General features: G+C 38.0%; 1 protein-coding gene across 2 annotated transcripts; it reads right to left on the bottom strand.

Moving 5' to 3' along the window:
• Positions 1–1592: 1592 nt before the first annotated feature.
• On the bottom strand, positions 1593–12068 carry LOC106138242 (neural/ectodermal development factor IMP-L2). Of its 2 annotated transcripts, none has more exons than XM_013339350.2 (7): positions 11778–12068; positions 5015–5174; positions 3511–3677; positions 2939–3101; positions 2427–2623; positions 2098–2237; positions 1593–1799 (listed from the first exon to the last, which is right to left on the bottom strand). In XM_013339350.2, exons 2-6 carry the CDS (start codon positions 5127–5129, stop codon positions 2103–2105), a joined length of 777 nt encoding a protein of 258 aa, XP_013194804.1. In that variant the 5' UTR covers positions 5130–5174; positions 11778–12068; the 3' UTR covers positions 1593–1799; positions 2098–2102. The 2 variants fall into 2 exon arrangements, with proteins under 2 accessions (XP_013194804.1, XP_013194803.1); XM_013339349.2 differs by lacking the exon at positions 11778–12068 and adding an exon at positions 8053–8112.
• Between the last annotated feature and the right edge of the window lie 256 nt (positions 12069–12324).

The following is a 12324-nucleotide window of genomic DNA, read 5'->3' as shown; positions in this document are numbered from 1 at the left end:
AAAAAATACAGAAATTAGTTTTCTCTTTATAGATTATAGGAAACCTATAAGAAGTCCATGATATTAAAATAATATGGTAAATCACTCAATATTGTGCGTACCAACTTACATTTGCAGGTGGAATGTGCGGGAGAACATATTTTTTAACTCCAATGTTAAGTTTTAAAAAGTAAAAAAGTAAAGTAAAACGCGAGTTCACGCGAATTCAACACGCACTTCTCCCCTTTTTTTCAATCCATTTCGTTCGGGTTCATTATAAATGTTACTTAATTATTTTCTTTACTTTTTAAATCAACGGTTATTTTATTTTACTTATCCCTTACGGGGTAGACAGAACCAACAGTCTTGAAAAGTTTGATAGGCCTTGTTCAGCTGTTTAGCTTATGAATCTTTTATGTGTAAGTTTATTTTGTTATTTTCAGTTTTGCCTTTTTGACGCCAGATGGAACTACTTGTTTAATGTCTAAGATAAATAAGAGATCAGTTTTCGGATCATTGAATTAAGATTTATCAACAGATTATTAACTTACTAAAATAATAAAAAAAAAACTTGGGAATCTTTGTCAGTGAAGAATACATGTTCTACGTGCATTCATTATCAATATTATTTACTTTCTACGTTACGTTACGTTATTCCTGATACCGCAGTATCTCTCGTGCTGTGTCGATACTGTCGTCGTATTTTGAAAGAGAAAATAAATAAATAAATATATACGTCACAATTGTGTTAAAAGTTTACTTTGGACGAGTCTCGTAAATCAATTAAAACACATACTCCATTGTATAATAAAACATTTATTATTTCAAATCACAGAAGACCGTATAATGTACTTACATAAAGATATCAATCACACTCACATTCAAATATTTCATGTAATAATATACAAACTCAATGATGATATACTATACCACTTTAAATAATTAAGTACGAAATTATTAAAATAAATAAATTAAAGTAACATTAAATTAAATGCGTTCTAAATTTAAACTAAACTATTTTAACAAAATTGTAAATATTACCTGTACAAAATAACAGAGAGCTTTTAGGCTCTCTGAGAGTAAGAAATAATCAAAATACATTGGGATCTTATAATTTGTAACTAAAATTAATGTTTAACTGGTCGTTCTTATAAAATATCAGTTCCACGTAACTAAATCATTGGTTGGATCATGATGAATTATAAATAACAATTGTGTGTAGCAAAAAAGTCAAGGAATAATATAGAAGAGGCGGAATATGTCAGGTATCTATTTGATACTATTTGTAATATTTTGAGCAAATAAGTATCAAATATGTACCTAACTTATCGAATACAGATAAAAACTTAATCATACAGCCCAAATAAATTCGATAAAGGTTCGAGGTGGATTCTATATTATATGATTTCGTATATTTCAAAGACTTTACAAAACACAGAGCAGGAAGGGCTATTTTGGAAAAAGATACTTAAAAATTTGGTGTTTATTACCTATGAGGAACAAAAGAAATCAGATAACGAAATGATAAAAACTGTCAATAAATACTCAAGTGATAACTTAAGTACTTAACATGAAATATCACTCCGTGCACACGGCCTTACTCCTAAAGGGGCACACCAACCTGAAGCATTGATGTAAAACACTGTTTTTTTTTTCATTTTAGTGATAAAAATGATGAATTACAAGTAAAGCAAATGGAATGCTCCAAGTGAGGCCGCTCCCTGACAATAAGTTAAGTATTCATTAAGTTAACATACACTTAAGTATAGGAACATCGAACTTGTATCGGCGGGTAACTGCTGGTCGGCGTCCGGGCACCGCTGAAACCAGAACACCAGCATGCGTTAGATAGGACCTACAACTTGACTGGCGTCTACACAATCAATGTTTTTGGTTTTTCTGTCGGTGTTTCATTTGACTTTGCTACTGTAATGTAATTATATAGCCGTGTGAGTAAATGTAAGAGTATGTTTATAATGCCGTAACTTTCAAACGTCTGATTTTCATAAAATTTGAAATCTAGACTTGATTGATCTATTCTAGTCTGTTTCTATAGAATGTATCCGGAAAGCCTCGAATTAAAGCACAGACTTTCAGAATTAATACTTGATTGCTCACCTGTCTCAATCCTTAACCTTGAGCGGGTAGACGAAGGTGCTGACGGTGGTCTCGCCGTACAGGTTCTCCACGGTGCAGCTGTAGTTGCCCATGTCCGAGAAGTCCAGCGACGAGATGAGGAGATCTCCTGACGGTAACACCTGGAAATTTGAACAAACGTTTAAGAGTTTACTTTCCAGCAGCAGAATTAGTATTTACAACCTATTTGTGCAGAATTACACGTAAGTTCCAGAATATGCAATTGTTATAGACATGCATCAGAACAAAAAAAGATGAGCCCAATCAACTCGATATCAGAAGTGAGGTAAGATATTAAAATAGAACCTGACCCTCATGTTGGGGCTCTGCGTGACCTCCACCCCGTTGACGGCCCAGCGCACCCTGGTGCCGGAGTAGCTGAAGGCGCGGCACGGCAGCACGAGGCTGGTGCCCATGTTCTGGAACGCCTCCGCGTACGAGTACGTGGGGATCGGGGCCGTGGCGCGCTGGAGCAACGCTTGGAGGGCCGAAAGCTCGTCTCCCGCTTCTGAAATTGAAATGTTTACTTGGTCATTGATATTATTCATAGTGGCTGACATACATTATTTACGTTTATACAAATTCTGGAGCAGACAGAGCAGAGACAACATTCTCACAAATAGTACGCTCTTGGCAGCTCTATAACACGTCGCTGGCGTTTTATAATGCATCGTTAAGTCATACAGCTAATCGTGGCTTTTCATTCTACCCGAGACCGTTGGCTCTATAAGGGACAAAGATGTAATTATAATTTTTATCGTCAGAACAGCAAAATGGCTGCACTAGAGTGCATTTTTCAAAATCATAACTAATGAGAACCCACCTTCAACCAGCACCGTAGTGGAAGCGACCCGCTCCCGGGCGCCGGCGCGCGCCACGCACGAGAACACGTCGCCCGCGGCCGCCGCGCGCAGCACCAGCGCCGACCGCACCTCCGCGATGCTGGACGGGTGCGCGCTCACGATCTCGTTGGCGCTCTCCTCGTACTGAAACGGTTCAATTCTAAATGTCATTCAACTGTTTGTGACGGCGGCCATTTTTGACCAATTTTCATCAAACATAACTAAGAAAGCTAACCTACATACATATAATCACGTCTATATCCCTTGCGGAGTAGACAGAGCCAACAGTCTTGAGCCGACTGATAGGCCACTAATTGAGATTCGAATAGTGACAGGTTGCTAGCCCATCGCCTACAAAAAGAATCTCAAGTTTATAAGCCTATCCCTTAGTCGCCTTTTACGACATCCACGGGAAAGAGATGGAGTGGTCCTATTCTTTTATGTATTGGTGCCGGAAACCACACAGCACTAAAGCTAACCTTGAAACTAACCTTGAAACAACAAATTATCAAAATCGCCAAAGACAAGCACAGATCTGAAATAAGAGACTCACGTCGTCGACGGGCTCCCCGTTCCGCAGCCAGCGCAGGCGCGGCGCGGGGTGCCCCACGGCCGCGCACGCCAGCTCCGCGTGCGCGCCGCGCGGCAGCCGCGCGCGCTCGGGCGGCGCGCCCACTATGGACACGAACGGCTTCAGGCTCTTGCGCTTGGGGGGCAGCGCTGGAAGGGATCAAGTTTTAGGTTGAGATTCCAACAGATGGATCAGACAATTGTTAAATTTTACCGAAGCGTTTTTAAAAACGCTTATTTTGGTAATTAAATATTTTTGTGTTGTTTGTTATTTATAAGGCTCATTTATAATACATACATATGGTCACGTCTTGTGGGGTAGATAGAGCCAACAGTCTTGAAAAGACTGAATGGCCACGTGCAGCTATATGGCTTAATGATAGAATTGAGATTCAAATAGTGACAGGTTGCTAACCCAACGCCTAAAAAAGAATCCCAAGTTTGTAAGCCTATCCCTTAGTCGCCTTTTACGACATCCATGGGAAAAAGATGGAGTGGTCCTATTCTTTTTTGTATTGGTGCCGGGAACCACACGGGTACCAAACTGAAAGTGATATATAACTATCAATTGTCAATTTTACTATTTATGAATGTATGAAAAATTACACAATAGATGATAATTCTTTCCGCGTAAGTCCTGGTTTATACTTCATCTCTCTGAAGAGGGGCCCAAAGCCCGCCTCTGACCTTCTTGATTTGGGCAAGGTCATGTTTTTACTCATGTCACGTTTTCTCGTAAAATGTATATTTAAAATAGTTTAATAGTGAGTGTTTAGTAGGAAAAGTTCACAAGATGTTATCACTTTTCTTCTGGTATAAATAGTGCATTATGAATCGGCGGGTCCCTTGTTTTCGTACATATAGCACCGGTTGTGGAAATCGATCACACTTTAAAATAGCCGTCCCGCCGAGCACCCTGTTTGCAAGTCAAAGCCGCGCCAGCTGCGTCTGAATGCTATGATATGCAAGTCTGATCCAAATTCTTTGGCGCCATTTTGTTTTAAGTTGCAAATTTTCCGATTAAGTCACGGCGCGAATATGAAAGGTAAATTTTATTTTGAATCGTTTATCATATTATTCTTGGGTTGTTTAATTTTCATTGAATTTAAATAGGAGTGTGCATTAATCAATGACGTCACTTAATAAAGAGGCTTCATACAAGTATTCTTGAATGTTTATTGATAAGTTAAAAAAAATGGTTACCTTTTTATTTGTACTACTATCCAATTTAATCGAAAACTTTTCTTTAGCAATGCGAATTCTGCTAGAAAATCTATGTATATCCTACACAAGTGTGGTAATCGCTAAATTTAGTAACATTTGAAATTTCATTGGATATTCAGATATTCAGGCGGTGCCAGTCAATACGCTTAGCATTTCATGACTTCCTATATAGCGTGAGATTTTCGTATGTTTATGTACAATAATACCATTATATAATCAAAGACATAGTGAGTACTAAAGTAAAATACTAAAGAAACCCTTACCATTCGGTTGTAAAGTATTTTCCAGTAGGTTTTTGCTGTCGATAAGCGTCGAGGCGGAGTGGCAGCACTGCAGCGACACTAGCGTGGCGGCGAGTAGCGAAACTAAGCTAATCATTTTGGCTATTCGGTTAAAGATGGCGCTAGGTGAGTATTCAGGGACCTGTAATTAAAAAAGTTTATCGTAAGGACGCGTTGAAATCATTTATCTCTTACTTATTTTTAAAATGATTAACTTATAAGGCTCTTATTTGCCATAGAGGGAACTTTTTAAATTTTGTGTAAAATGCAATTTGGGGTTTGGCCAAAAACTTTTTTCCTATGAACATTTTCTGGTGCCCCGTGAAATTCAGAGAACTTATAAAACCTTCGTGAAAGGACTCTTAAAAGATCAGCAAAGAAAATAGTTAAAGAAAAAGCTGTTTGTGGACGTAGTTAAAGCTTTTTCTGTTAATTCCTTAAAAAGGTACTACTTCTGTGTATTTCAAACTAATAATTGAATTATTAAGATTTTTATTTTCGTGTTTATCATTTGAGTAAAATTAATAATTTAAATTTACCTATAAAATTGTAAATTATGATTTGTTTCACACTTTTGTTTTTGTTTATTATTTTTGAGTATTGTAATAAAATTAGTGAATTGTGATAGTAGTGAGATAAAACTACTCAAGGCCCAATCAATGGGTACCTATGTATGTGCGGTGAGTCACCGCGTTCGTCGAGAGCCGGCGTCGCGGGCGAGGTCCGGAGAACTCCGACGGACACACATCGCGACATACGATCTGTGCTCCTCATTTATAATCAATCAATTATTATAAACGGATAAAAAATTAAATTTTATTTTGTATTTAGCAACGAGGACCTGAATGTTCTGAATGCCGACTGTAATGTTCCAGCGTCAGCCCGTGGTCAGCCTCGGAGTGCTCACTCGATCACAAATAATGGGTTAAACCTAAATAAGTAAAATGTTTGTCATACTGTTGGCAAATTTAATTGTGACAATGATTGAATAAAGAAATAAAAAAGTATTTTATCAAATAAAAGAATATTATTACATTGAAGAAAGATCAAAAGGATTCTCATAATACGATACGCGATTTAGAGTTATACATAATTACGTAATCATGTCTTTATCTTTTACGCGGTAGACAGGGCCCATAATCTGGAAAATACTGAAAGGCCTCGTTGAGATGATGGCCTTAATGATGGAATGGAATTTAGATGCAATAGTTGCAATAAAAGCACAGAAGACTCATTCAATCCTGAAAACATAACACCCTATTTTTAGGCAAGTGCGTAGTAAAAATAGCAACAGAAGTACACGTGCCAAGCCCGTGTCGGCCGCTGCAGCGAGCCTTACCTTCATGAGTGCACTTTAAACCGTGTCACCAGAACTGTGATAACAAGACTCAACATTTCACAAAAAGAGGGTGCTATTCTCTTGCTGCGCTGCGCACCGCCGGTAATGATAAACAAAGACTGTAAAGTGGAGCAGGCTCTGTCTTGTCGGACCTTTAAAAAAATGTTTGGTTGTTTGTCCGGAGAACTCTTTGTCACGAATATTAAAGAGAGGATTTAATGGTATTGGAGGAAGCAAGATATCTATGAATTGTCTAACATTTCAGTTTAATATGAGTTCAATGCCTTTAAATCTTAAGTGTTCAAAGGTTTTAAAAAGCAAAAAAGTTTCCCCTGCAAAGGTTGCGGAGGGCAGATGGAATTCCCATTCAGGGTCCATGGTCGAAGGCATACCGCGGGCTCTCTCTAGACTGGTGAGGATGCAACCGGGACTAAAGTCAGTAGAGAGAAGACGGCTGAAAGACTTCATAGACATTTAGTGTGCAAATATTTTTAGAATTCGTAGGGATCTTTCCTATTTAAATGAAAAATGGCTCTGTTTACTTCGCAAGGGAAAATACTTAGAATGTATGTAGTTAGCATTGACTGTTGTGTATTTCAACCGAGTACACCGGTACGGGCAGGGCTGCTCTCGTCCACACTACAAGCTGACATTAGAAATATAAGCAAGTTCACCAGTAGACATGATGGGATAGAAAGTAACGTATTTCTATGGTTGGAGATTCCGATAGTAGTTGTACCTTTACGAACGGTAATTGTACGTCATGACCTCCTGCTGGGAATACACCTCTCGTTGTGTTATGGATTCATTATTTTGATTCATTCGATTTACCATTATAGTGAAGTCTAAAATATGTCTGCGATTTGATAAAAATGTAATATTGCTTAATAGTGGTATCGATTTTTATGAAATTAGAAATAGACTTCTACGAGACAAGAGGTCAAACATTAGTTTATAATAGTAGGTGCGAGATCCACTATCAGCGCTCGGGTTTGATGTTTATCTAGATTCTTTGTCATACTATTATATTTTTTAGATTATTTTGCATAAATAATAGGCTGTAAATATTAGTGTGGGTAGATGTTTAGGACATTTAAATATAAATGAAAATAATGTGATTGATGACTTTTTGACAAAAATTAGTTGTACGATGTAGCGGGCGAAGTATGTGCGGCGTGAACTGAACGCTCCGTGTACGGAACAGGCATTCTTCTTGCACTTGCACAAGCGGCCGCGACTCCTTTCCACGTGATTTATGAGCATGAAAATATTTGAGATTTTCATGTTATGTAAGAGGTATTTAATAAATGTATATTTCAGTTGCAATTGTAAAATTTAAAGGATTTACAATTCATTGTCATTATGATTACAACTGAAAGAATGCTTAATAAGAAAAAGAATATATGAGATTTGCTTTAATCAATATTTTTTGCCTTTAAAATACTATTTTGCAAAATAAAAGAGTTTTCGAAAATTATATCTAATAATTTAAACTTAATTTAATGTTACTTCGAACTTAATTTCTTTCTCAAATCAAATAGTCTCATTTGTTAATATTGAAACTAATTTCTCACAAATTTCTGCATGAAACTAGCCAATACTACACTCACTAACGATGCTGAATGTCACAGCCGCATGTCAAGTCCAGAATTGTTTCAAAAAGCACACACTACTTACGTACCAAGCGACACTATCACAGACACGGTAACACTAGTACAAGTGGTCGGGTTTGCTTCTCACTCGAGTGTGGAGGAAGAAGCGGATGAGACTGGCTTATATACGCCGGGACTCGGCGAAGAGTTCCTGCGGGGCGACGGCCGCGCCGCGCGCCGGGCACAGAGCGAGCGATCCATTTGGCGCCCTATGTGAGTGTTCCTTTTTGGTGAGATATAAAGTTTGCGAGAGCAAAGTTATCAAAGTTTTAATTTAAAGTGGAACTGGAACACAAATTTGTATTTTTTTACACCTTACGTTTTCTCTGCGCTACCAGAGCAAACATAATTTTTTTAAACCATTCGCTGGCCTATTTCGAGAATTTCACGATCTCGTTTAATCGAATCCGGGCGCCTTTAACTCCTGGTTGCCCGCGCCGCCAGCCCGCCAGGCCCGCGCTGCCCGTGGCGCGGTGACGTGCGGTCGCACAGGGAGTTGAAGACCACGCGGAGATCTCAGATGCTATGATAACGCGTATCAGTGACGTTGTGCTCCACTGAAAATTAAGTTTTTCGGTGTTAGCGCCGTTTAAAGTGTGAAACAAATTGAAAAAAACATTTAAGTTGTTCCTTATTTGATTAAACATAAAATCACGACTATTTCATACTTAAACTGACGACACGACTCACGGGGCAGATAGAGTCAAAAGTGTCGAAAAGACAGAAAGGCCACGTTAAGCTGTATAATTAAATTATTGAGATTCAAAAAGTGGTAGGCTGCAGCCCATCGCCTGCAATCAGAATCCCATGTTTATAAGAGAGACGCTCTTCAGAGCAGCAGCCGGCACGCACCACGTCTATTCGCTACCAAACTGCATAAAAGCTTGACTCTAAACAAATGTGCACCTAGTCTTAGTCGCTTTTTGCGATATGGGAAAGAGATGAAGAGGACGTATCGTAATGCCGGGAACCACGCGACACTTTTTATTTTAGCTGAAGTTCATAATATCACTGGGTACTAATGTGTAGACGTAGCCTTACAGACTTTTCTAGCCCCTTGGCTCTGTCTATCCTGTAACAGATAAAGATGTGATTATAAGTTGCAATCTGCGCGGCAAGATGTTAATCTTGCCGCGCAGATTGCAACTAGCATAAATGTTAATTTATGCTATCAGACGAGCGTAGAAAATGAATGGAACGCGGTATTACTGGAGGGCCTTTCTCTCCCCGGGCGACACCCCGGCCGTACTCACCTCTGGAAAGGAGTTCGGGGTGCGACTGTTGACTATGATCTCGTATAAGTCAGGATAGTTCTGTAGGGCCATCAGTTTTTATAATTCTTTCAACTAAAAGTCTGCTCTAAAAGCTGAAGATCTTATCTAAAGCAAAAGTAAATGTCTTATCAAATCAAGATAACACAGCTGTGTTCTGGAGACGCAGACGGCAAACAAAGTAGTTCATAAGCTCATGACATTCAAAGCGAGGAAGTTCTCGTCATCTCAAAATGTTCCATGTAGTAAGTAATTGTTAGGCATGAGTCTATATGAAAAAAAAACATTACATTCCATAGAAAATTATGTAAAAGTTGCAACTGTATTTATGCAAAAGTTAAATACTAACCTATTTTAGGATACTTTTTGACTCTCTCTACCCCGTAAAATTTAAAAGCGTGATGATGCAAGTATTTCAAGATGAATATGAATGAAGCAATATACCTAAGTATGCATACCCCTGCGGGAAAGAGGCATGATGCTCAATGAATTTAAGAATTCTGATTTTAGGCAACGCTGAAAAATCTTTTCTCTTTTATGTTCTTCTTTGTATGGTATTGAAACTGAATGAATTTAAAAAACTTATTATGAACGACTGAATTAAAAGCTCGATTCCGATCAGATTTTGAGAGATACATATGATTTTATTTTAAATATTTAATTAATCAGCATTTTTTTATTAAAATAAATGAACTAATGTAATGGTGCACTCGTATAGTGCAATGGTCGTACAGATTGCATCACATCTCCGCCGTCGCCTCGCCGCGGGTCGCGGTAGTTCTCAGAGGGACAAACAGAATTAGGGACCCTTTTTTATGGGTTCGCACACAAATAATAAGATCGGAATGCATAATTTTATGATGTCCTTCTTTATAATGTAACAATACCAAGAACTTGTCAAGTTTGTCACTCCATTTTTTATGGATTTTAGTGCAGAAACATTCAGATGATTGTGATATATAAAATAGATAGTATAAATAACTGGTAACTTCTTAACTTTAATTAATTCATTTCAATCAAAATAGACCCAACTAGGGTCTACTTTAAAAAAATTGCTTTTCTCTTGAATTCAATCAAAATTTAGTAAGAAAGTTCACGTCTACACCCTTAACGATGTAGTTAGATTGAAATTCACAGGCCTCGAAGGCTCCACGTGACAGGCCGCTAGCCCAACACCTTAAAAAAGTTTCAAGTATTATATTTATATGCAAAATATGCGCGAATCTAAACTACGTTTTAATTTAAATGCATAGTGATACATCAGCGATGTTTATTTATAAAGTTTTTCAAAAGACATTGCCATAAATTAAGTCGTATTCTTTAACTTTGAAGTCTTTGTAATTAGAAGATAGCACAGTGCGGTAGTTTGTGCAGAGCAGCCACAGTCACTGACACCAGCAATCGTAATTCTATCGTATCGTGCCGTGAGCTTGTCTTGTTCACCATCAGACTTATAGTTTTAAGGTCAAACACTTACAAAGTTCTAAAAAAGAGGGTGGACGAAAGGATAAGGTAACCGTACATTTTCAAACAACACGTTTCACAGTGTGAAATTCTTCCTCGGTCATGTATCATGAATTGTTTCCGAGTTATGTATGATCTGATGCTTTTACGGTGAAGGAAAACATCATAAAGACACCTGCACATTCATTATGTGTAACCATGAACCAGAAAGGGGTAGGTTCCCCTGCAAAGGTTGCTAAGAGTTGCTTCGGCTAAAACCCCGACTCATCCAATCCAGAATCATGGTCTTAAGTGGACCGCGGGCTCCTCTTCAGAGGAGACCGGCCGTTAATCGGGATTAACTTCAGAAGGAGGAAAAAGCTCTCGAAGTTCCGAAGTAGAAAACAAGATAAGACCGAAACTAAACCAAGGCTAGATTGAATTATCATTTATAACTCTTAATAACGTCTACAACATCTCATTCCATGATCTGTCCGCCAGCTATGTCTCCACTGAGAAATAGATCACATGTTGTTAAAACCAGGTGATATTAACCAGTTAACTGGACTGGACTTACGCTGGTTACTTCTCGATTGAGAGATTGTGTACCGTGATAGTTTACGCGACCAGAGCTCTCTAGTTCCGATTTATCTACAACTAGCTGCAGCCGGCGACTTCCGACGAGTTCCGTCTAATGGATAATCATTCAATTAACAAGAAATAAATTTAAATCTTGTCATCTCTCTCGATGGCTCGATGTTCAAACAGAACGGACAGATTTGTGTCACCCTTGTTGTGATCGGTGGTTTAAATATGACTATCTCAGTCATTGATCTTACAAAATAATGGGTCGGTTAAGTTGGGATTAAAACTTTTAGGAAGAATATTGCAATGAAAGTAGGACAAAAAATGTGTGCTCACACGTCACGACGCGTCAAATATCACACTTCATTTCGCGTCGTGGGTAAAATGCAAGTGAAACACGGCGACGCAGTGCCTGCAACTTCATTACATATCGATTTGAAGCGGTTTTTACTTACGCACAAATTCTTCTATCAACAACAGTTTTTGTCAACACTTTACACTCTTACTACTACACTTAAAGACACAGTTTTTAATAAAGGATTGTTATTAAAATAATATTGAATGTCACATGATAACACCGTGAATCACGATTCGGCGCCAACATTCACAGAAACTAATGTGCGTAATAGTTAAACTATTCTGAGAATTATTTTGGTTCCCGAAAGACAGACTCACTTATTCTGAAAGATATACGGTTGAAACTTGACTATCTTTTGTGGTATGATATATTTTTTAATTGGTTGAATCGACACGTGTCTCTTATCTGTGTGTAAAATCCTGATTACTCGAATGAATGAAAGACGACTTATGTGCAACTGGATGTATAATGTACTACGTCGTAAACCGCTTGTGCGGGAGTTTGCAAGACAGCTTACTCGGCTCGATTTTATAATATTGATGTCATTTATTCGGTTTGTAGAGTATTAATACATTACTACAATTTCATTCCAATGAGTTCAAACTAATTTAAATATAATAATTTTTACTTATTGTATAACTCTG

This window comes from Amyelois transitella, chromosome 27, assembly GCF_032362555.1.
Source record: "Amyelois transitella isolate CPQ chromosome 27, ilAmyTran1.1, whole genome shotgun sequence".
Classification (NCBI taxonomy): domain Eukaryota; kingdom Metazoa; phylum Arthropoda; class Insecta; order Lepidoptera; family Pyralidae; genus Amyelois; species Amyelois transitella.
The sequence above is the reverse complement of the archived record's forward strand: the minus strand, read 5'-3'. Positions and strand labels throughout refer to the sequence as shown.

What these genes read in the sequence shown, in the direction of transcription:
- LOC106138242 (XM_013339350.2), bottom strand. Translation starts at nt 5,129, where the DNA reads ATGATTAGCTTAGTTTCGCTACTCGCCGCCACGCTAGTGTCGCTGCAG. An exon ending in AAATACTTTACAACCGAATG is followed by an intron (nt 3,678 to 5,014) that starts GTAAGGGTTTCT and finishes GATCCCTTCCAG; the next exon opens with CGCTGCCCCCCAAGCGCAAG. An exon ending in CACTACGGTGCTGGTTGAAG is followed by an intron (nt 2,624 to 2,938) that starts GTGGGTTCTCAT and finishes TTTCAATTTCAG; the next exon opens with AAGCGGGAGACGAGCTTTCG.